This window comes from Phyllobates terribilis, unplaced genomic scaffold (assembly GCF_046119375.1).
Source record: "Phyllobates terribilis strain yellow unplaced genomic scaffold, ASM4611937v1 Scaffold_2__4_contigs__length_985480577, whole genome shotgun sequence".
In the NCBI taxonomy this organism is placed as follows: Eukaryota; Metazoa; Chordata; class Amphibia; order Anura; family Dendrobatidae; genus Phyllobates; species Phyllobates terribilis.
Window position 1 is genome coordinate 208,404,601 of NW_027362762.1, and position 20,777 is coordinate 208,425,377.

At 42.1% G+C, this 20,777-nt stretch overlaps 1 protein-coding gene across 1 annotated transcript; it reads left to right on the forward strand.

Annotated features, from left to right (window-relative positions):
- The first annotated feature begins 1,828 nt into the window (after positions 1-1,828).
- On the forward strand, positions 1,829-20,298 carry MED4 (mediator complex subunit 4). Its single transcript, XM_073663833.1, has 7 exons — positions 1,829-1,988; positions 5,350-5,416; positions 7,614-7,784; positions 8,624-8,681; positions 14,427-14,513; positions 15,792-15,923; positions 18,245-20,298. The coding sequence occupies exons 1-7, from the start codon at positions 1,918-1,920 to the stop codon at positions 18,415-18,417; spliced, it is 759 nt and encodes a 252-aa protein (XP_073519934.1). The 5' UTR covers positions 1,829-1,917; the 3' UTR covers positions 18,418-20,298.
- The last annotated feature ends 479 nt before the right edge of the window (positions 20,299-20,777 follow it).

Genomic DNA, 20,777 nt, shown 5'->3' on the forward strand with positions numbered 1-20,777 from the left:
ATAAAGTTTTGAGTTGAAAACTGTTTGATTTCAGTTTGTAATAACCTGCTAATGCTTATAATTTCAAAAATGAACATTTTTTTGTTCTTTATTAAAATGAAAAGGTTGAAAACTCTGCTGTGCATAATAATTTGGAACATGCATTTTGAGTGCAGTTTGAGTTTTTTATTTTTTAAAAAATATACTATTATCATAGGCAGTTTGTACAAAAACCTTTCAATTGTACTCTAATAGTTATTTGACTGGAAAATTACAATGACTGCAATTCATATAGGTAATTTGGGAAAATCTGAGAAAATATTATTTGCATAATAATTTGGAACACAGTGTATGCGTCTCCATACACCCGCGGAAATTGACATGTGGCGCGTCTTACCAGACCGCAGCATGTCAGTGTCTCTTGCGGATCTGCATGCGGGCTTTCTCCATAGACCTAACATCTATGACGAAAGTCCGCAGGTGAAAAAAAAAATGGCGCCACTCATTTGCATATTGAGCGGAAGCCGCCGACGGCTATTCTGCAGTGTTGGGGCCGCAGGCTGGTACGCATTGTGGGCACATACCTGGATTCTCCCTGTAGAATAGAAATCCATACATTGCACACAGCAGTGTATCCCTATCAGTTCTATCAGCCTATAGTCAGATTCTGCAGTACAGATCAAGTACATGGTATCCTCCTCATTATACCACTGGAGCTTGTGGTTCAACACACTAAAGCTCCCATCTATTTGTAATGTGAAGGCTGTGAGTGCAAGACCTGAGTAGACACTAAAAAATGTAATTGCTTATTATTTTTAATACTTTTAGGCTACATTACCACGATCAGGAACAGCAGCGCTTTGGACGCAGTGTATTCTCGCTGCGTCCTAAACGCTGCGTTCTAATCATGCAGGTAAATCCGCATGTGTTCACTGAACCATGTGGAGTTACTGCGTCCAATATGATTCTATTGTGCAAATTTCATAGTGGAGACCAGCGTCTCCACTACAGAAATTGACGTGCTGTGACTCGTAAATCCACGCCGCTGGCGAGTTTACGCAGCGTCAGACAGAAGCACAGTGGGTGTGGGATTTCTATAAATCCATCCACTGTGCTTCTAATGTACAACAGTGTTTTGGATGCAGCGTAGGTGAGCGGCGTCCAAAACGCTGCCGTTACGGATGTGATTTGTGAGTTCAATTCCCGGGTGAGACAGATATCAGGAGTGAGAAGATGTGAATGTATAATTTAATTTATGCAATAAGAGATGATCAGCCCTTACCCCCACGAGGAGGAAGAGGGGAAGCTACAGAGCGATGAGAACGTCGGAGAGAGGTGAGGTCGTGACGGGACGCAGGACTGAACCCTCAAAGCGGGACAGTCCCCCGGAAACCAGGATGGTTGGGAGCTATGGGCAGGGTCTCTGCCCCTACATCATGCTGCTCTTTACAGCTGGCACAATGCAGTCAGGCTGGTGACATTCCTGGCGTTCACCAAACTCGTCCATCAGTGTGATCCATCACTCCGCAGGTCACGTTTCCACTTCTCCAGGGTCCATCCTCAGACCCTTCCTCTGACACCTGCAGCCATCCTGCGGGGTCTCCTGGGTCCTTATATCTTGTTTTTGCATCACTCTCATACTTGAGACAAATCTGTTCCCTTTTTATTCGGAATTTACACTATTGATCCATCCATACACACAAAGGAAAATAACCGTGACTGATTCTTATCTGCTATGTAAATGTCAGACTCCGCTACAGGACAGAATCCTTCATCTCTACATGAGGGAATTCTAGACAGCCACGACTGCGCAATCACAGCCGAACTACCAGCAGGTGGCGCTGTTGTAAAACGCCAACCTTCTTCTCAGCGGTTGTCGCCTCTTTTCCAGACCGGTGAGCTGCTTGCCGCAGTGCATACTGGGAGCCCAGAGCTGTAATGGCGGCCACGGAGAAGAGCACGAAAGAAAAGTTAGTGAGTGTGCTGGACGACCTGGAGGTGCTGGCCAGGTAAGCTCGGCGGCGCTGTCACCGCACAGTGTTGCGTTCGCTGCACCTGTGTAAGCATCAGCTGTACGTCCGTATATAGGTCTATACACAGGTATTGCTGCTGGTTCCCAGTGACTGGTGCTCCCGGTCCACATATACAGTACGGGTATAGTCAGTGCACATGGAAGAGCTATGATCAGCCCTGGAAGAACTGTTCACAGTAGTGATGGGTAAAATGCGATTTTTTGGTGAGCCGGCTCTTTTGGCTCCGAAAATGGCTCTTCATTTCCTATTACCTTTTGGCTTTAAATTTGAAGCCAAATTCTGGTATGTTTTAACCCATGATTGTATACCTTTTAGTAAAAATCTACACATGTGCCAATTTATGACATAAAACAGAATAGTTTCCAGAATAACCAGATTTTATATTATTTGCTGTAAAAACTTTAACAAACACAAAATGAACATGCAAAATAGCAACAAGATACTAATTATCAGTGCCACATTTTAAAGCTACCTTCACACTTGGTAAGTTCGCTGTGGGCTGTCTGCTGCAAACAGTCTGCAGCAAAACTGCAGTGTCAAATGTCGCATCTGCATCCAGGCGGATTTAGATAAGGAATTTGCTGCGGAATTCCATTGACTGCAATGAATTTCGCATATCGGATGTTCTGCACATACTGACATGCTGCTGCTGAAGCCAATTTCACACCTCATGTCAGATGCTGAATTTTTCCACGAAGTGAGAATGTGTTTTGGATATAAACCATTGCCACTGTTTGCTTCTGTAAATGCCATGGAATTTCCACGCTGATGATCTGCATGGAAACTCCGCTGCAAATCCACAAAGTGTGAAGGCAGCCTAAAATTGTCTTTAGGGCCCATTGGATAGATAAACTAAGTGCCATAGCTTGGATGGACTGATTCAGTTTATTTCTTCTGTTATTATCTGTTTTGGAAAAGACTGTTTTTTTGGTGTCCCATCAAGGACCAATGTCTTTTGCCATCACTAATATAATGTCATTAAAGGGGTTGGATCACATGGGCATTAGTGCCATTAATTGAAGAGAACTTTTTAAAATAGGTATATTCTCCATATACTTATTTTAAAAATTCTGCTTCAATCCTGCTGGTATTCCATAAAAACCTATGTCACTGTTTACATGGGTTTCCATGGAAGTTGTCCTGTGCCGGAGTCCTATTCAGCAAAAGACACACAGGATGCGACCATGTTGTCGGCCAGCGCTCGCTGACTGACCGCATGGACCATGCAGCACCCGAGCCTGCGATCCAGTGATGCTCAATCCAGCAATGGTATGTTTGCAGAGGAGATCCTTATCTGCCCTGCCCATATGCATCGCTGGATCATTTGTTCTCTTCCATTCAAGTGAATGAGAGAGAACAAGGGACGCACATTTACATCCACTGTTTCTCCCTCGCTCAGCGAGGATTTACAAGCTGGCGGTAAATAACTATAATCAGGCTAAATCCAGATGTCAGTGTTCCTTTAATAAAGTGCCTGACTGCTGCTTGCTTGTCACAGATTGGAGGGGGGCGGGGCTGTGAGTCAGTGCTATGTGCGGCAGCAGGAGGAGCAGGCATTCTCAGTCTCCTGGATAAGATCAGAGTGACTACTGCTGGGAGGGAGGGGCCGGGAGGGGCGGGGCCAGAGGGGAGGGAGGGGCGGGGCAAGAGGGGACTGACTGTGGAACGTGAACTGGCAAAGAGCCGTTTAAATTTCAATTGGCTCCCTGCCAGGAGCCGACTCATATGATTCACTATAAAGAGCTGGCTCTTAGAGCCGGCTCGTTCAGGAGCTACCCATCACTAGTTCACAGCTCTCCCCATGTAATATTATCCAGTCCTCTGACGTGATGCTTCTGATGGTCCCCAAGACAAATGTGATCTATATGTTATGGATCCCATTGATTGCACTGGGGACTCCTGCAGGACCACTGCCACAGATCCCCTAATTGATGGTAAAACGATGGAGGTCATTATTACACAGTGGGATATAAAGTACAGGCACAGCGCAGGTGTGATCAGAGCCTCCATCAGGTAAGGCAACGTCACACTTAGCGACGCTACAGCGATCCCGAAAACCATACGATCTGGCAGGGATTGTTGCTGCGTCGCTATATGGTCACTGGTGAGATGTCAAACAGTCAGATCTTCCCAACGATGCAGCAACGATACGGCGACCCGTAACGACCTGTATAACGATGTCGGCGGTCGTTGGGACGGGGTCGTTGGGACCCTGTCACATAGCAGCTACTCTAACAATTCAGACCTCGATGAGGGACGACTTCTCAGTTCTGAGTCGCCAACGAGGTCGTTGGTAAGGTGTCAAACACACCGATGCATGCTACCCAGCGGGACCTCAACGATCAAAAAATGGTCCAGGCCATTTCGACACCACCAGCGATCTCACAGCAGGGGCCTGGTCGCTGCTACGTGTCAAACGTGGCGAGATCGCTGCTGATGTCGCTGTTGCGTCACAAAACTTGTGACTCAGCAGTGATCTCGCTTAGTGTGATGGGGGCTTTAGGATCCGACACTGATCAGTTCTCATCTCTGGCATCCGTAAACAGCTCACAAAGCGGAGCACCACAGCGCCATACACTGTGTAGTGGCCACTGCTGGATACTGCAGCTCAGCTACTATCGTTTGAATAAGAGCGTTCTGTAGTACCTGGCAGCAACCACTATGTGATATACAGTGCTGTGGTGCTCTATTTTGAGCGCTGTTTACACCTGGCCTCTGCTGATTGCTGGGGGTGACAGGTTTCTGCCCCCCACCGGTCTGATACTGTGGACCCCTCCTGTGGATAGGTGCTAAACATCGCAGAAGTGAAACACCCCTTTAATACGTCCTTTTATGGGTGGTTAATGCTTTATCAGTGCCTCTCCTTCTCTTCTGTGACCCCTATCAATCACTAGAATCAGTGTATCTGGGGGCCCCATTCATTCTCATATGACTGGTGAGAGACTAGATCTGCAGTTGAGCATGCACCCTTCTGCTCCATTGGGGCTGAGTCTGCTCCATATATATATACTGTGCAGGTAGTGTGGACAACATCCCATCTGTGAGAAGAGTTAAAATTGTCCAGTTAAATTAGTATTTGAACTTGTATTTGCTTTTTACTAGCTAAAAGCTCATAAAATATGAAGGAATGAAAATTATAGATTATTTATTTTCCAACTGGCGGCAGTTTTTCATTTCAAGAGGTGTTAGTGTCAGTGCAGGAACCATGGTGTACAATGATATCCGCTGTTCCTGGCGGTGCCCGATCTATAGCACCGTGCCTACAGCTTGTGTGCGCATAGACCTCATTAGCTGATTTATTTAATATTGTAACGGTCTTATTGTAAATGTCTTTCAGAGAGCTGATCGAGCTATTGGCGCTTTCAAGGAGTCAGAAACTAAGTCAACCTGGAGAAGAAAATCAGGTAAAAGTAGTCTAAAAACATTCTAAGAAAACCGAAGCAGGAATCCTGCTCTTACTGAACCTGCTGCTTACAACTGGTAAAAAAAGAGATGATTCGAACGCTACGTGGACACTTAGGAGGCAGGAGCGTTTCCATAACTGTATTCCCCCCCCCATTTATCAGGACCCCCTATTTACAAAGAACACTCTTGTACTTTTTTGTTATTTGTATGTATACTGTTTATTTATTTAACTACAGACTTTGCTTTCCTATGTAGAGAGCCACTGCAAAAAAAATGTAAACTGCAGTGTAGTTTTTCTTTTTCAGTGGATTCCTATGGTGGATGGATCCAGTGCTGAGTCTTCGCATCTTCTCCTGGTGTTTTATTGCTGTATTGCATTTCTTATTGAATATATCTACACTGCTCAAAAAAATAAAGGGAACACTTAAACAACAGAATATAACTCCAAGTAAATCAAACTTCTGGGAAATCAAACTGTCCACTTAGGAAGCAACACTGACAATCAATTTCACATGCTGTTGTGCAAATGGAATAGACAATAGATGGAAATTATTGGCAATTATCAAGACACACTCAATAAAGGAGTGGTTCTGCAGGTGGGGACCACAGACCACATCTCAGTACCAATGCTTTCTGGCTGATGTTTTGGTCACTTTTGAATGTTGGTTGTGCTTTCACACTCGTGGTAGCATGAGACGGACTCTACAACCCACAGAAGTTGCTCAAGTAGTGCAGCTCATCCAGGATGGCACATTAATGCAAGCTGTGGCAAGAAGGTTTGCTGTGTCTGTCAGCGTAGTGTCCAGAGGCTGGAGGCGCTACCAGGAGACAGGCCAGTACACCAGGAGACGTGGAGGGGGCCGTAGGAGGGCAACAACCCAGCTGCAGTACCGCTACCTCCGCCTTTGTGCAAGGAGGAATAGGAGGAGCACTGCCAGAGCCCTGCAAAATGACCTCCAGCAGGCCCAAATGTGCATGTGTCTGCACAAACGGTTAGAAACCGACTCCATGAGGGTGGTATGAGGGCCCGACGTCCACAGATGGGGGTTGTGCTGACAGCCCAACACCATGCAGGACGCTTGGCATTTGCCACAGAACACCAGTTTTGGCAAAGTCGCCACTGGCGCCCTGTGATCTTCACAGATGAAAGCTGGTTCACACTGAGCTCATGTGACAGAGTCTGGAGACTCCGTGGAGAGCGATCTGCTGCCTGCAACATCCTTCAGCATGACCGGTTTGGCAGTGGGTCAGTAATGGTGTGGGGTAGCATTTCTTTGGAGGGCCGCACAGCCCTCCATGTACTCGCCAGAGGTAGCCTGACTGCCATTAGGTACCGAGATGAGATCCTCAGACCCCTTGTGAGACCATATGCTGGTGCGGTTGCCCCTGGGTTCCTCCTAATGCAGGACAATGCCAGACCTCATGTGGCTGGAGTGTGTCAGCAGTTCCTGCAAGATGAAGGCATTGAAGCTATGGACTGGCTCGCCCGTTCCCCAGACCTGAATCCGATTGAGCACGTCTGGGACATCATGTCTCGCTCCATCCACCAATGTCACATTGCACCACAGACTGTCCAAGAGTTGGCGGATGCTTTAGTCCAGGTCTGGGAGGAGATCCCACATGAGACCATCCGCAACCTCCTCAGGAGCATGCCCATGCGTTGTAGGGAGGTCATACAGGCACGTGGAGGCCACACACAATACTAAGCCTCATTTTGACTTGTTTTAAGGACATTACATCAAAGTTGGATCAGCCTGTAGTGTGTTTTTCCACTTTAATTTTGGGGGTGACTCCAAATCCAGGCCTCCATTGGTTAATAAATTTGATTTCCATTGTTGATTTTTGTCTGATTTTGTGGTCAGCACATTCAACTTTGTACAGAACAAAGTATTCAATGAGAATATTTCATTCATTCAGATCTAGAATGTGTTAGTGTTCCCTTTATTTTTTTGAGCAGTGTATAATTGTACCTCTCTCTCTAGGATGTCCTGGTGGGGGAAGGGAGGTGCACCAATGTGCTTTTATTGGTTTTGCAGTATAACATACTTCTGTATTATCAAAACAAGTGGCATGTATAGCCTTACTGAGTAACACAGCACATCATTTCCATTATATAAAATGTACCCATAATTTACTTGTATAGCGGGAGAGACCTAAAGTTCTGTGCTAAAACTCTGCTGTTTGCTCTGATTTCAGATTTTAGAGTTATTAATTCAAAAGGATGGGGAGTTTCAGGAGCTGATGAAGGTGGCTTTCAATCAGGGCAAAGTGCACCAAGAAATGCAGCTTTTGGAAAAAGACGTCGAGAAAAGGGACTGTGATATCCAGCAGCTGCAAAAGCAGCTAAAGGAGGCTGAACACATTCTGGTTAGTGGTCCTCACTCCGATGTTTGATCCACATCTTTCTTTACTAAATGTCCTAAATAAGGAGTCGATGTTGTTTAATAGGATAGACTTACCCCTTTACCAAATTTCTTCATTTGCTTATTTGTCAGATTTTAAAGGGGGTTTCTATCCCAATGTTCTAATAAAAATGGTATTTAAATTGCACATATTCACCCACAGAACCCGTGCCACTCCATTGTCCCTTGGCCTCGTCTCGTGCCACTCTCTTCTCATAATCTGGCCTATTGAGCTCTTAACCATTTCAGCCAATCAGTGGCCATAGCAGTAACCTTCTCACCTTATATGCCTGACGGTGCTGATAGGCACAGTATACACTTACCCCAAAAGTGGCTGCTGCAAACATCTTGCTTCCAGATACCACAGGACACCTTCAGAGGTCTTGTGGCGTGCATGCCTGGATCTTTACTTATGCCGTAAGCGCAGAGTTACTGTGTTTTAAGATGAAATTAGCGCAGTTGTTAAATGGTTGTGAAGGTGTAAACATTTTTATCTTATAAAGCTCTGTTGTAAACTGAAATCGCAACACTTTGCCAGGTTGGATGCACAATGTACTCCGGTGGCGACTAATAGACCTTATTTACGGTACTTATTTTACCATGAGATTTTAGGGGTTTTTTTTGTTTGTTTATGGGAAAATAACATTGCTTGGTGTGATTTCTTCACATCAAAAACAACGTACTATGGTATGGAGACTGCCTCACAGATGGGAACAGAGCACAGGTTTACTGTTATAACTAATATTGTGGCCTGGGCACTTTACTGAATATTGCCATTTAAAAAGAATTTTGTTTTTTCTTTAGGCAACAGCAGTTTACCAGGCAAAAGAAAAGCTGAAATCCATTGAAAAAGCAAGAAAAGGTTAGTGGTCGGGACGTAGATAACTAGGCTACTGGGCTCTTAAGCAGGAATTAAAACACCACTCAAGCGGGTTTTTTTCAGCGCTGGAGTGGTGCTTCTAATGTAAGGTCCCTGACCATAGTATCTTATACCTACCAGCCTTCGTCTTCACCTATTGGCGCCGATCTGGTCCTGTGGCGCCATCTTGTGACCACAACTTCTGAATGTCACAAGCTCTCAATGCAAGTCTATGGGAGCCAGAATGAGATTCTTATAGACTTGCATTTAAAAGTGACCTCCGTCTCGCCCAGCAAACACTAGAGCAATTCGGCAGGACACAAACTGCTGGACACGGACAGCAGCAGAGGCGATAGAAGGTGAAGACTGCGACGGGTAAGTAGAAGATTAGGGTCAAGGAACTGGGATTAGTTGCACCACTCTAGTGCAGTGTTAAAAAAAAATAATAATAATAAAAAAAAACCCTCTGGAGTGGTGCTTTAATATTATAAGTGCTATCAGAAGCAGATGACGATTGCTCTGTTATATTCCATGAACATTAACAGAACTCTATGGCCAACATAATCACTGTAGTATAAGTGTAATTTTGCTTTGCTAACAATTTCCAGGAATAGTAGGATCTAGGTGATTTAAACTTGTTTTGCATTGGATAAGATGAGATAAAATAATTTCAGCCTTAATGTTTTTATGCTGTAAATTTTAAAATGATCTGCTTGATTTATTGTGTCCTAAGCTGCTGAATTTCACTCTTCCTGATCATTTTTTGCAAACTATATGACATTATAATATGAAGTGGTGACCAGTCATCCTGCTCATATGATATAGGGATGGGCTAATCATTTAACGCTCCATTGTCACTGTGACATGGTATGATGGTAAATCATGTAATTATGTCCATTATATAGTTTGCATACAAAAAATACTAGGTTTGGCTTCATTGAGTAGCATAGAATTAGTTAAGTAGATATATTATAGTTTTTGTTTTACAGTTTCATTGACCTCTATTTAAACTCCATCATATGACGTAATAGTGTGTCATATGGTGGGTGGCAGTTTAAGGAGCAGGTGCTGAGCTAGCACCATAGCCGTAAGTTGAGGATGGGATGCACAGCCTACATCTTGCTGTAACCGCAGCGGCCATGACCATTTTGTGCTCTTTAACCACTTAGTCATGGCTGAAAGTGTTGACACCCTTGAAATTGTTCCAGAAAATGAAGTATTTCTCCCAGAACATTATTGCAATTACACATGTTTTGTTAAACACATGTTCATTTCCATTGTGTCTATTGTAACAACACAAAAAGAGAAAAAAAAGGCAAATTGGACATAATTTCACACACAACCTCAAAAATGGGCTGGACAAAATTGTTGGTACCCTCAACAAGTTGGTTGCACACCCTTTGGAAAAAATAACTGCAATCAATCGCTTCCTATAACAATCAACAATCTTCTTACACCTCTCAACTGGAATTTTGGACCATTCTTCTTTTTCAAACTGCTCCAGGTCTCTCATGGGCAGCACTGTGGCTCAGTGGTTAGCACTGCAGCCTTGCAGCGCTGGGGTCCTGGGTTCAAATCCCACCAAGGACAACATCTGCAAGGAGTTTGTATGTTCTCCCCGTGTTTGCGTGGGTTTCCTCCGGGTTCTCCGGTTTCCTCCCACACTGCAAAGACATACCGATAGGGAATGTAGATTGTGAGCCCCAATAACATCTATAAAGCGCTGTGAAATTAATGGCGCTATATAAGTGAGTAAAATAAATAAATATTTGAAGGGTGCCTTCTCCCAACAGCAATTTTAAGATCTGTCCACAGGTGTTCAATGGAATTTACGTGCGGACTCATTGCTGGTCCCTTCAGAACTCTCCAGCACTTTGTTTCCATCCATTTCTGGGTGCTTCTTGAAGTATGTTTAGGGTCATTCTTCTGCTGGAAGACCCATGGCCTAGGACGCAAACCCAGCTTTCTGACACTGGATATTACATTGTGTCAAGACGACACCGGCAGGATCACACAGTATCCCACCGCTGCCACCAATTTGTCAGGGATTCCACCCACACACAGTCAGGACGACACCGGGGAGATCACACAATATCTCACCGTGCCGTCACGCTGTCCGTATTTCGTCCGGAGTCGCGAGCACGCGATCCAGACTACTCTCTACATAGGTATCGGTAAGCGACCAGTGAGCGTATGGCTCAACACCCTGGGTTCCACAGCCTGGAAACCGTGTTTAACTCCCTCCGTACGGTCACTGTCAGCTTCACGATAGCCCAATTATTAATACTCTCTGCCACCACCGGCCGAGTTTGAAATATAATACAGGCCTGGCCGGACGCCTGCGTTTTGGTAGCGTATATGGCTTCGGGGGAGGGAACGATTACAGAACAAAAGAAACCGAACTATTACATTTTATATTTAATCCAAAAGGGAGGCAGTGTTTAGGAAAAATATATACAAGGATGTTACAAAGGGGACATTAAAATACATAGTCAGTTACATAAAATAAACAGGAGGAAAGAGAAGATAACTTACTTACACTATATACGATCGCGGAGACGATTCAATATAGGTGGAGGAGGGGGTCTCCAGATTATGCTGTTATTGAACAGGACCCGTTGCTTATAATTCTTATTCCCCCCCTGGCAATGAGTGCTCCTGTCTTCTCCATAGATTCTCTTATACCTAGGGGAGATCTGGCCACACGCCCCTTGTTGTGACATCATGTGGGCCGGTCTCCAGCCTGTACCTTTTTATTAAAAACGCTGACTTCTGCAATAACTCATCGCTCGTTGATCGCTGAAGCTTGCAAACTACGCCATTTTTTTCCCCTTATGATTTTATCTTTATTTAGATATCACACATCACATAACTGCAGTCTGCTATTCTGGTGTTTTTGCGCTACAGCTCCCTGATTTTGGTTACAGCCCTGGAAAACTACCCATACATTTCTGGGCTGATTTGGTCACTACACATATGGGTCCCGTTACTGTCGGACCTATGGAACTCACAAGATTTCATATTTCATATCGGAGTCAGTGCGTCTAGAAATTTTCCTTTGAGGCCTGGGAAGCAGCTTCAACAGTTACACGCAAATTAGTGCAAGCCTGCATTTTAATTACCTTCTGCGTTTTTCAGAGACAAGATACTTGCTTCCTAACGAAGTTATAACACTCCTTGGCTGGCCTGGTTTGCATAAACTATTTCCCAGGCGTGTGCTAATTGGGGCTTTTGTGCTGAGCAGAAGGGGAATAAGGGAGGGGGGTGAACATCTATTTCAGGCAGATATGGACGAACATTTCCCTGATATTAATATTTTATAATATTCCTGACACATTGCGACTCAAAATCCATTGGTAATCTTCAGATTTCATGATGCCTTGCAATCAGTCAAGGCGACGAGTGCAAGAGGCAGCAAAACAGTCCCAAAACATCTGTGAACCTCCACCATATTTGACTGTAGGTACTGTGTTCTTTTTTTGTCGGTCTCATTCCACTTTCGGTAAAAAGTAGAATGATGTGCTTTACCAAAAAAGTACTAGTTACTGAAGGAGGACCAAAAACTCAAGATAATAATGTCCACTAATTCTAAAGACTTACTGACTGTGGTGAACTAACTTCATTAAAATCTAAATTTTTATTAGGATATTAAATTATTTAAACATCCATCGTGCTTGTGTGCAGTCTATCCCGTCTGAATCCTTATTCAAGGACAGAGCCAGATACTAACGATAATAAAATCTGAATATGCATAACCATAGGTGTGTAATGTCTTTCCTGTATTTATGACTAATTCAGCAGAGTGTTGCCAGCACCCCACTATTGCACAATTCCCCAACACCTCTATTTGTGCACTAATATTAGTGGCTGGGAGGAATAGCCTCTGTGCAGCGAGATGAATTAGGCAGCACAGTCTATAGTAGTGACAGTAATAAATCCTCCTGATGTACCCATAAAATGAATGGGTAAAATGCGTCGAGGTAGACAAAAGAGGTGGTCATGCTGTAGGAAGTCTTTACAAGAACTGTCTCAGCTGACGAACAGCCCTAATCTAATATGAGGTATAGTAAGCTGAGAAATAAATAACAGAGGGGTGACGTGCCTTCTGTATATGAACAATGTGTATCTCGCACACTGTGGCTGGACCGAAAAAGGGAAATAAGTGCTGCTGTTTCCATGAGCTATTTAGGCAGTTCAGTGTGTTAACCATGAACCCTGGTGAGGGTTTACTATTAGAGGTCCCTGTTGTAGAAATAATTATATTTTGTCATAGAACACTAATATCCCGAGGTAGAAGGCGCAGATATTCCAAGACATCTAAGGGACTGTGTGAATGTCTACCTGGTAGTGGGATTAGTAGGGAAATTGACTTCTATGGTTTCAGGGTTAAGAGCAATATAGTGTCTTTTATTTATTGACTCGAAGGAGCATAAGTATTAGTGCACAAATAGAGGTATTAGGGAATTGTGCAATAATGATTAGTGGGGTGCTGGCAACACTCTGCTGAATTAGTCATAAATACAGGAAAGACTTTAAATACTTTTGGTTATGCATATTCAGATTTTATTATCGTTAGTATCCGGCTCTGTCCTTGAATGAGTATGTAGAGGGGATAGACTGCACGCAAGCACGGTGGATGTTTAAATAATTTTTAATATCCTAATAAAAGTTAGATTTTAATGGCTTTACCAAAAAGCTCTATCTTGGTCTCATCTGTCCACAAGACTCTTTCCCAGAAGGATTTTGGCTTACTCACGTACATTTTGGCAAACTGCAGTCTAGCTTTTTCATGTTTGTGTCAGCAGTGGGCTCCTCCTGGCTCTCCTGCCATAGCGTTTCATTTAAATGTCAATGGATAGTTCCCGCTGACACTGATGCACCCTAAGCCTGCAGAACAGCTTGAATGTCTTTGCAACTTGATTGATGCTGCTTATTCATCGTCCGGGCTGTCCTGCATTGCAAGCTCTCATTAATTTTTCTCTGCCATCCAGGGAGAATTACCTACAGTGCCATGGGTTGTAAACTTCTTGATTATGTTGCGCACAGTGTACAAAGGAACATCAAGATCTCTGGAGATGGACTTGTAACCTTGAGATTGTTGATATTTTTCAACAATTTTGGTTCTCAACTCCTCAGACAGTTCTCTTATCCTCTTACTGTTCTCCATGCTTAGTGTGGCACACACAAACAATGCAAAGATTGAGTCAACTTCTCCCTTTTTTATCTGGTTTCAGATGTAATTATCACATTACCCACACCTGATGGCATTTCACCGATCTTTGCTGGGATGGCATAAGCTAGCAATATGCCATCAATTTACAAGATGGGAATACCCTCTTAAAGGAGTGTTCTCACATTTTCTTCAGGAAGCAACCACTCATCTGCCTTCCTGGTTCTCAAGGGTAGTGTGCTCCCACAGATTGACAGTTTGAACAAGTGAAATGGTTGTACACCTATCCGTACTGAGCTGTCTCCCAAAATAAAAATAGTTGTTGAAAGCTGGATTCTAATTTGCATCTCCGTTTAAGCCATCAGCTTTTTTTTTCTTTCTTTATTTTTTTAAGTAGTAAAATATCTCCCGTCGTAATATTTTGGCAGATGAGCATTTTTTTAACACAGTGCAACTGTCACATACTATTGTGTGTTTCACAGAAGTTAAAAAATGTCTACTATACATGAATAGTATATTTTACTAGGCGGTCTGTATGTGTGATGTGTTGTACACTTTTTCATTTTTGTTCCCTTAAGGTTCCATCTCGTCTGAAGAGTTGATTAAGTATGCTCATCGAATTAGTGCAAGCAATGCGGTGTGTGCTCCCCTGTCATGGGTCCCAGGTAAATACATTCTTTTTTAGTTTATGTTCACTTGTTTATGCCGTTTTGTATTTTTTTTTTTTTTTTGTACCCCAATTTGTAATTTTATAAAATTAGGGAGTTAATATTGTTAATAAAGTATCATTAATTGGCCAGTCATTTAAAAGGCTTCTATTTAAAAGGCACCTTAATAGGTAAAAATTACTGTCTGCTTGATTTCAACTCGGTATGGTTTACACTTGCTTATAAAATCCAACCGGCAACTATCCCGAGGCAGGTCCCAAGCCGTATGTCCAACAGATCTCTACCTATACACATAGGAAGAGACCTGACAGTGTATGGAAGTGAGGCGGGGAGAAGCCGCTGGGGACTGGATTCTTGGAATACTCAGACAAGATGCAAAGTTATCGGCCGGGTTTACAAAGTTGAAGCACTGCAATGTTTCAGAGTAAAACCTAAATATCTGCAATAACGCAGACTGTATCTGATGCTGTGTGTAGTTTGGGCAATGTGAATCACCTGATAGGTTCTTTGCTGCTACATCCCTGAATTGTGGGGCTAATGTATGTCCAAATACAGCCCTGGAATCCTCATTGATTAGACATTGTGCCATACCACTATGGCCCTGATTAATCAAAGTGTTTATGCCAGAAAACTGGTGTAAAACGATTTTTTACATTTCTGTGCAAAAATATTCCAATTTTTGCCAGTGTTGGGCAGCTCTGTCGAAATGGGCAGAGCTGGGGAGGAGCCAGGGTTGGACTTCTTTGCAACGTTCACCCATCAAATTTATCAATATTGATAGAATTTTTTAAGCCAGAAATATTGCTCAAATCCCTGATTGGAGGAGTTGTATTTCGAGTGAGACGCATGTCACTGAAGAAGGTGCGGTGCATTCATTAAGTGTTGTATGCTTCTTAATGAATTTGGCACATCCTACTCTAAATTTCTCCTTCTTGAAGACCGACGTGTATAACGCATACCTCTTAATGGATCAGGAGCGTCTGAAATGTGATGTGCAGCTCGTCACAAATCTTCACTTGGGGACTGGAGTAAGATTTGGGGCTTAGTGAACTCTTTGAATTTGACGAGTCGGGGTTGCCACACACCTATCCCGCCTGCCTCGTTGATTGGCGAAAATAACGTGAGAACGTGAAAAGTTGCAACATTCAAGCACAGCCTTGCAGCTTTCATGAATCTGGCCCATGGTGTTTTATTTTCATTCAGTTTTGTTTATAACTTTTATATTATATATATATATATATTTATATTATCTGTAAATATTCCTTTTATTTATAGGGGATCCTCGCCGGCCGTATCCCACAGATCTTGAAATGAGGAGTGGCTTATTGGGACAGATGAGTAACCTTCCTACAAATGGCGTCAATGGTCATTTACCAGGGGATGCCTTGGCAGCTGGAAGACTTCCAGGTAATTTATATATATATTTTTTTTCTTTTTGTTTGTGCAACTTGAAAAATTGAAAAGGCTTCTTTGCTATGGACAGTTTTTGAATGTGAAAACTTGCAAGTTAAATAAATAAAGGGAATCTGTCATCCCGTTTTGTACATGTGGAACTAGTGGTACTCCTGTATAAGTACTTGTCCCTTACTAAAAACTATATCTTTTTTGTAGATATTGTAGATACCCAATGTGTCAAACATAATAATTTTAGCACAAATCAATGTAAATCAGACTGTGGTGTGCCATTGCTCTTTGACGGCATCTCCAAAGTGCATTGACACACCCCCAGTGCACTTCCAGCCTGATTTGCATATAGTTTGTACTCCTAGATTTCTCAGTTTTGGCATGTCTGTTTTCAACAACAAAAAAGTGTTGTTTTTATTTGGTGACCAGTCCCTATACAGCCATTTCTTCCACATGTAAATACATGCGGACAGGTCCCCTTTTAAAGATGTTCACATATATAGCAGTAAGCCCTTGTAAGATGTTAGCCATCACTACATGTAAATACTAATTACATATAGTAGTTTTATCTGTGACCTGTTCAGTTCTTGATAATAGCCGCATACCACAGTAACTGTTAAAAAAAGACTTACGTGATAATTAAGACTAGGGCTACACCATTAACATGATACGAAGACCATAGTGTCATATTGCATCTAATGATTATCTTTGTGGTCACCTGTGCCCGCGATGTAAATGTAGCCAAAAATCCCAACCTGTTGAATTTTTGGTCTTACGTTGCACAAGACCTTACCACCGTAGACCTCAGTGTAAGCCAAATGTCACTGAGACTTGCTTGCAACCTAGCTGGGATTTTTTTTTTTTCTTGCAGCCCAATCGCAATTAAAATTAACAAATCACAGTTTTTTGAACAAATGACTTGTCTGAGAGTTGAACAGTAACCTTTGCTTTTATTTCATAAATCAATAGTACACAGGAGAATAAGCAACTTTGTAATACATCTTATCAGAGAAATCAGTTTCTTTTTCCTCCTAGACTTATCTTTCACTCCTGATGGGTAAAATCTGTGTTTCAGTGAAGACAGATTTTGACACTACTGAGACAGGAAATAACAGTTGGTGGTAAAGGGAACCTGTCACCAGAAAAAACGCTATTGACCTGCAGATATGGAGTTAATTTGCAGGTTAATAGCGTTCTGAACCTGCCCGGCGCCCGCACTGAACACTGTAGGGAGAAAATGAACTTTATTCCTCTCAGCAGGATTCGGGTTTCAGTCATGCGGGCAGCGCTGGGTCAGTCACAGCAGTCAGTATACAGAGCGGCAGATGTAACCGTGCCCCCCACACTGACTGACACTGGCTCTGCATTGGGGCCGGCTACTATCAATAAGAACTGAATTGTTCAAAACGCGTGAGTTCACCCCGAATATTTTTTGCACAGTTTCTGGATGTTTTTAATCTTTAATTTTAACATTGAATAACAAAGGACTTTGATTTTAATCATTACAGTATACATATACAGTATAAGCCGCCACATAACCATTCTCTATATACATACAGTATGAGCCGCCACATAGCCCCTCTCTATATACATACAGTATGAGCCGCCACATAGCCTCCTGAGGAAGCATATAGCAGTGATATTGGGATGCCGAGGTGGACGGGCAGCGGACATGGTGCGGCCCATGGGCAACTGTTTCAGCTTTTCGACTGTCTTGGTCCGCGGGCCGGACTGAAACAGCCAGAGGACTGGATGTGGCCCACGGGCCGTAGTTTGCCCAGCTCTATTCTATATTATCCCTAACTACAGCTCAAACATATAGTATGGATTCAAAAATATCTATAGCTTGCAAACTGATCTTTTAAAAGAAAGGATACTGGCTAGGGGATAATATTTTACTAATTTAAGGCTGGGGCTATACGACATGTTTTGTGCAACACTGAAATCTCAGTGACGCATTACAAACTTGGATATAATGATTTCCTATGGTGCGACCTACTGTGACACAGTCTCAAACGTTTCCAAATCTGCCGTATTCTCTGGTTGGAAGCAACACTTGCCATAGACTTCAATGTATGTTACATGTGATTCACATGCAACTTGTCTGCAACTCTGTTTTAGTTACAGCAAAATTACAGCTCTAAAATATTCGTGACAGCAAGTCAGAAAAGAAAAGTTTTTGTTTTGCGACTTTCCTTACAGTTGCTGTCGCGAGATGCACACAATCATGTAGCCCTAGCCTAAAAGGCGCTGTCCAGTCTATGTAGAGAAGCATTTAAGACTTGTAACTTTCCATATTTATACTTGTCTTTTTGCATTTTTAGATGTCCTGGCTCCACAATACCCATGGCAAACTAATGATATTTCAATGAACATGCTGCCTCCAAACCACAGCAATGACTTCTTAATGGAATCTTTAGGGCCCAACAAAGAAAATGAAGATGATGTGGAAGTCATGTCTACAGATTCCTCCAGCAGTAGCAGCGACTCTGACTAATGATTGCTTATGTAGAGTCTGGACTTCTCATACCTCCTGATAAACTGAAGCTGTGTCTAGTACTGATTAAATTATTGGAGTGACCTATCATGGGAATCTATACAGAACGTCGCTGTGTACATAGAGATAGAGGCCTGCATAGGGCAACATCAATAACCATAGACTCGTATAATTTATATGTGAGACTCGCCTACATCACTGCAGATGTTACCCACTATTATTTTTGTATCCAAGTTGGTGCCACTGTTTGTATATAAACTTATTTGGTTGTCATGTATATATGTTTGTTCAGACATTGAGTATGCACAAATGTACATAAGGAAATGCTTGTTATTTCATACCCTTTTTCTATTGTAAACCTATAGAATGGTAGAAAAGTTATTTCATTAAAAAAAAATCAACTTTTTTTCAGCTTTTTAAATTTCCCTTGTCTTAACTTAATGGTTTTTATGGTTGGATTTACCCCTTTCCCATTGAAAAAAAAATCCCAAAACTTTCAAATCACACCTCCTTTTTTCAAAGGTTAAAAATAAAGAAATGGAAAAAAAATGAACAAATATTATAGTGTTAAAAGTTTTATCTATCAAAATATTAAATCATTTAACCCCTAACGAAAACGCCATAATGTGGGAAAAAAAAAAAAAAAATTAAAACGTCAGAATGCAGTTTTTCTGGTCTTTGTAAATCTGATGAAAAATGTAATAAAAAGCGGTCAAAGTATCCTTTCTACTTCAAAATGCTATCCATAAAAATGTCAGCTCACATGCAAAAAAAACAAGCCCACTCACAGCTCAATCTATAGAAAAATAAAATATTTAAGGATCTCAGAACATGGCGGCAAAAATTCATATTGCCAGGTTATTTTTACCGCACAATGAACGCTGTAAAAACAAACCCAAAAGAGTAAAGAAGGAATTGCATTTTTCCACCCATTTTTCAATACATTATATGGTAAAATGAATGATGTAATAAAAAGTAAATCATCCCGCTAAAAAAGTCAACAGAAAAGTAAAAAAGTTACGGTTCTTAGAAGGGGGGGGGGGGTGCTGGTGGCACAAAAACTGGCCACATCCTTATGAGGATAAGGCCCAAAGAACTTTTTAAGAGGGGTTGTCCACCCCCCTATTTATTCTTCTTTTAAAACAGGGCTCAGCATGGTAAAAAAAAAAATAAAAAATCCCTCTCCTCTCTATATGCCTGTACAACCTAAACAGGATGTTCATAGACCGCTCTGTATAAAACCACCGTACTTGTATGGCGTGGTGATGGAGCCGGATCACAAGCAAAGTCGACACCATCAGCCATGGATGTCAGGTGTATATTATATTATTATAGCTGTAACCCTGCTGCAACGGTTACAAGATACCTACTTATTTCAGGGAGGGCATCGCTCTTTAACGCCATCAGCACTGCAGTAAACTGTCATAAGCAGGATCTAACAGACTTACTGTAAGACCTCATTCAAACTTCCGATTTTTGCGGATGAGTGCTATCCATGGTTTTCACTCACATGTCGGTGTTTTTTTGTGTGGACAGAATCAAAATCAGCAATGCAAGTCTATTGGTCCGTGAAAAAAATTGGACTAAATTTGGATGACATCTGAGTGCATCTGATTTTCATGGACTGTCAGAATGGAAAAGGTGGACAAACTCCCTCCGCCCTCTTCCACATGTGAGAACCTGAGGACACTTGAACCGCACTCTGATCCCAAAAATAGGTCTGCTTTTCTTGTACATGGAAAAATCTGAAGTCTGAATGAGGCCTTAGTGTGAAACTCAGTGTATGAGATAAGCAATCAGCCTAGTGAGAGTTCAAGTCCTATGATAGGACAAAGTATATTAAAAAAAAAATACTAAAGTACGAAAAAATAACATGTTTTGTCACTTAATGCAATTTTTATGTAAAAAATAAAACTAATAAAAAAAAAAAGTACAGATTATTGGTATCTCTGCATCTGGAACAACCGGAGCTATAAAACTATTCCATAATTTAAAGTGTCCGTTGAACACCATAAAAAAAAAAAAAATGCTAAAAATATGGCTTTTTCATCATACATACAGAATTGGAATAAAAAGTGAGAAGAAAGTTGTAGATAAAAAAAACATATCATTGCATACACAGCTGTCCCGCATAAAACAGTTTGTTATATGGCTGTGGGGGAGAGATTTTGGTGTGCAAAAGTAGCTATAATATAGATGGATCACAAAAGATGAGGCAGCACAAGCTAAAACAAAAAGCAGATAATAGGTGCCAGCCTGCAGGTTACAGCCCAGAAACCTAATACAAGTACAAAAAAAGTACAGGCAGCACACTATGGTAATATCAAAAAAGTGAACAAACTTTTAATTTGTCGTGTGCA

Bases quoted from the DNA above. Each gene is read 5' to 3' on its own strand.
- MED4 (XM_073663833.1), top strand. From the start codon at position 1,918: ATGGCGGCCACGGAGAAGAGCACGAAAGAAAAGTTAGTGAGTGTGCTG. The intron at 1,989-5,349 runs GTAAGCTCGGCG...AATGTCTTTCAG, and splicing joins GACCTGGAGGTGCTGGCCAG to AGAGCTGATCGAGCTATTGG. The intron at 8,682-14,426 runs GTTAGTGGTCGG...TGTTCCCTTAAG, and splicing joins CATTGAAAAAGCAAGAAAAG to GTTCCATCTCGTCTGAAGAG.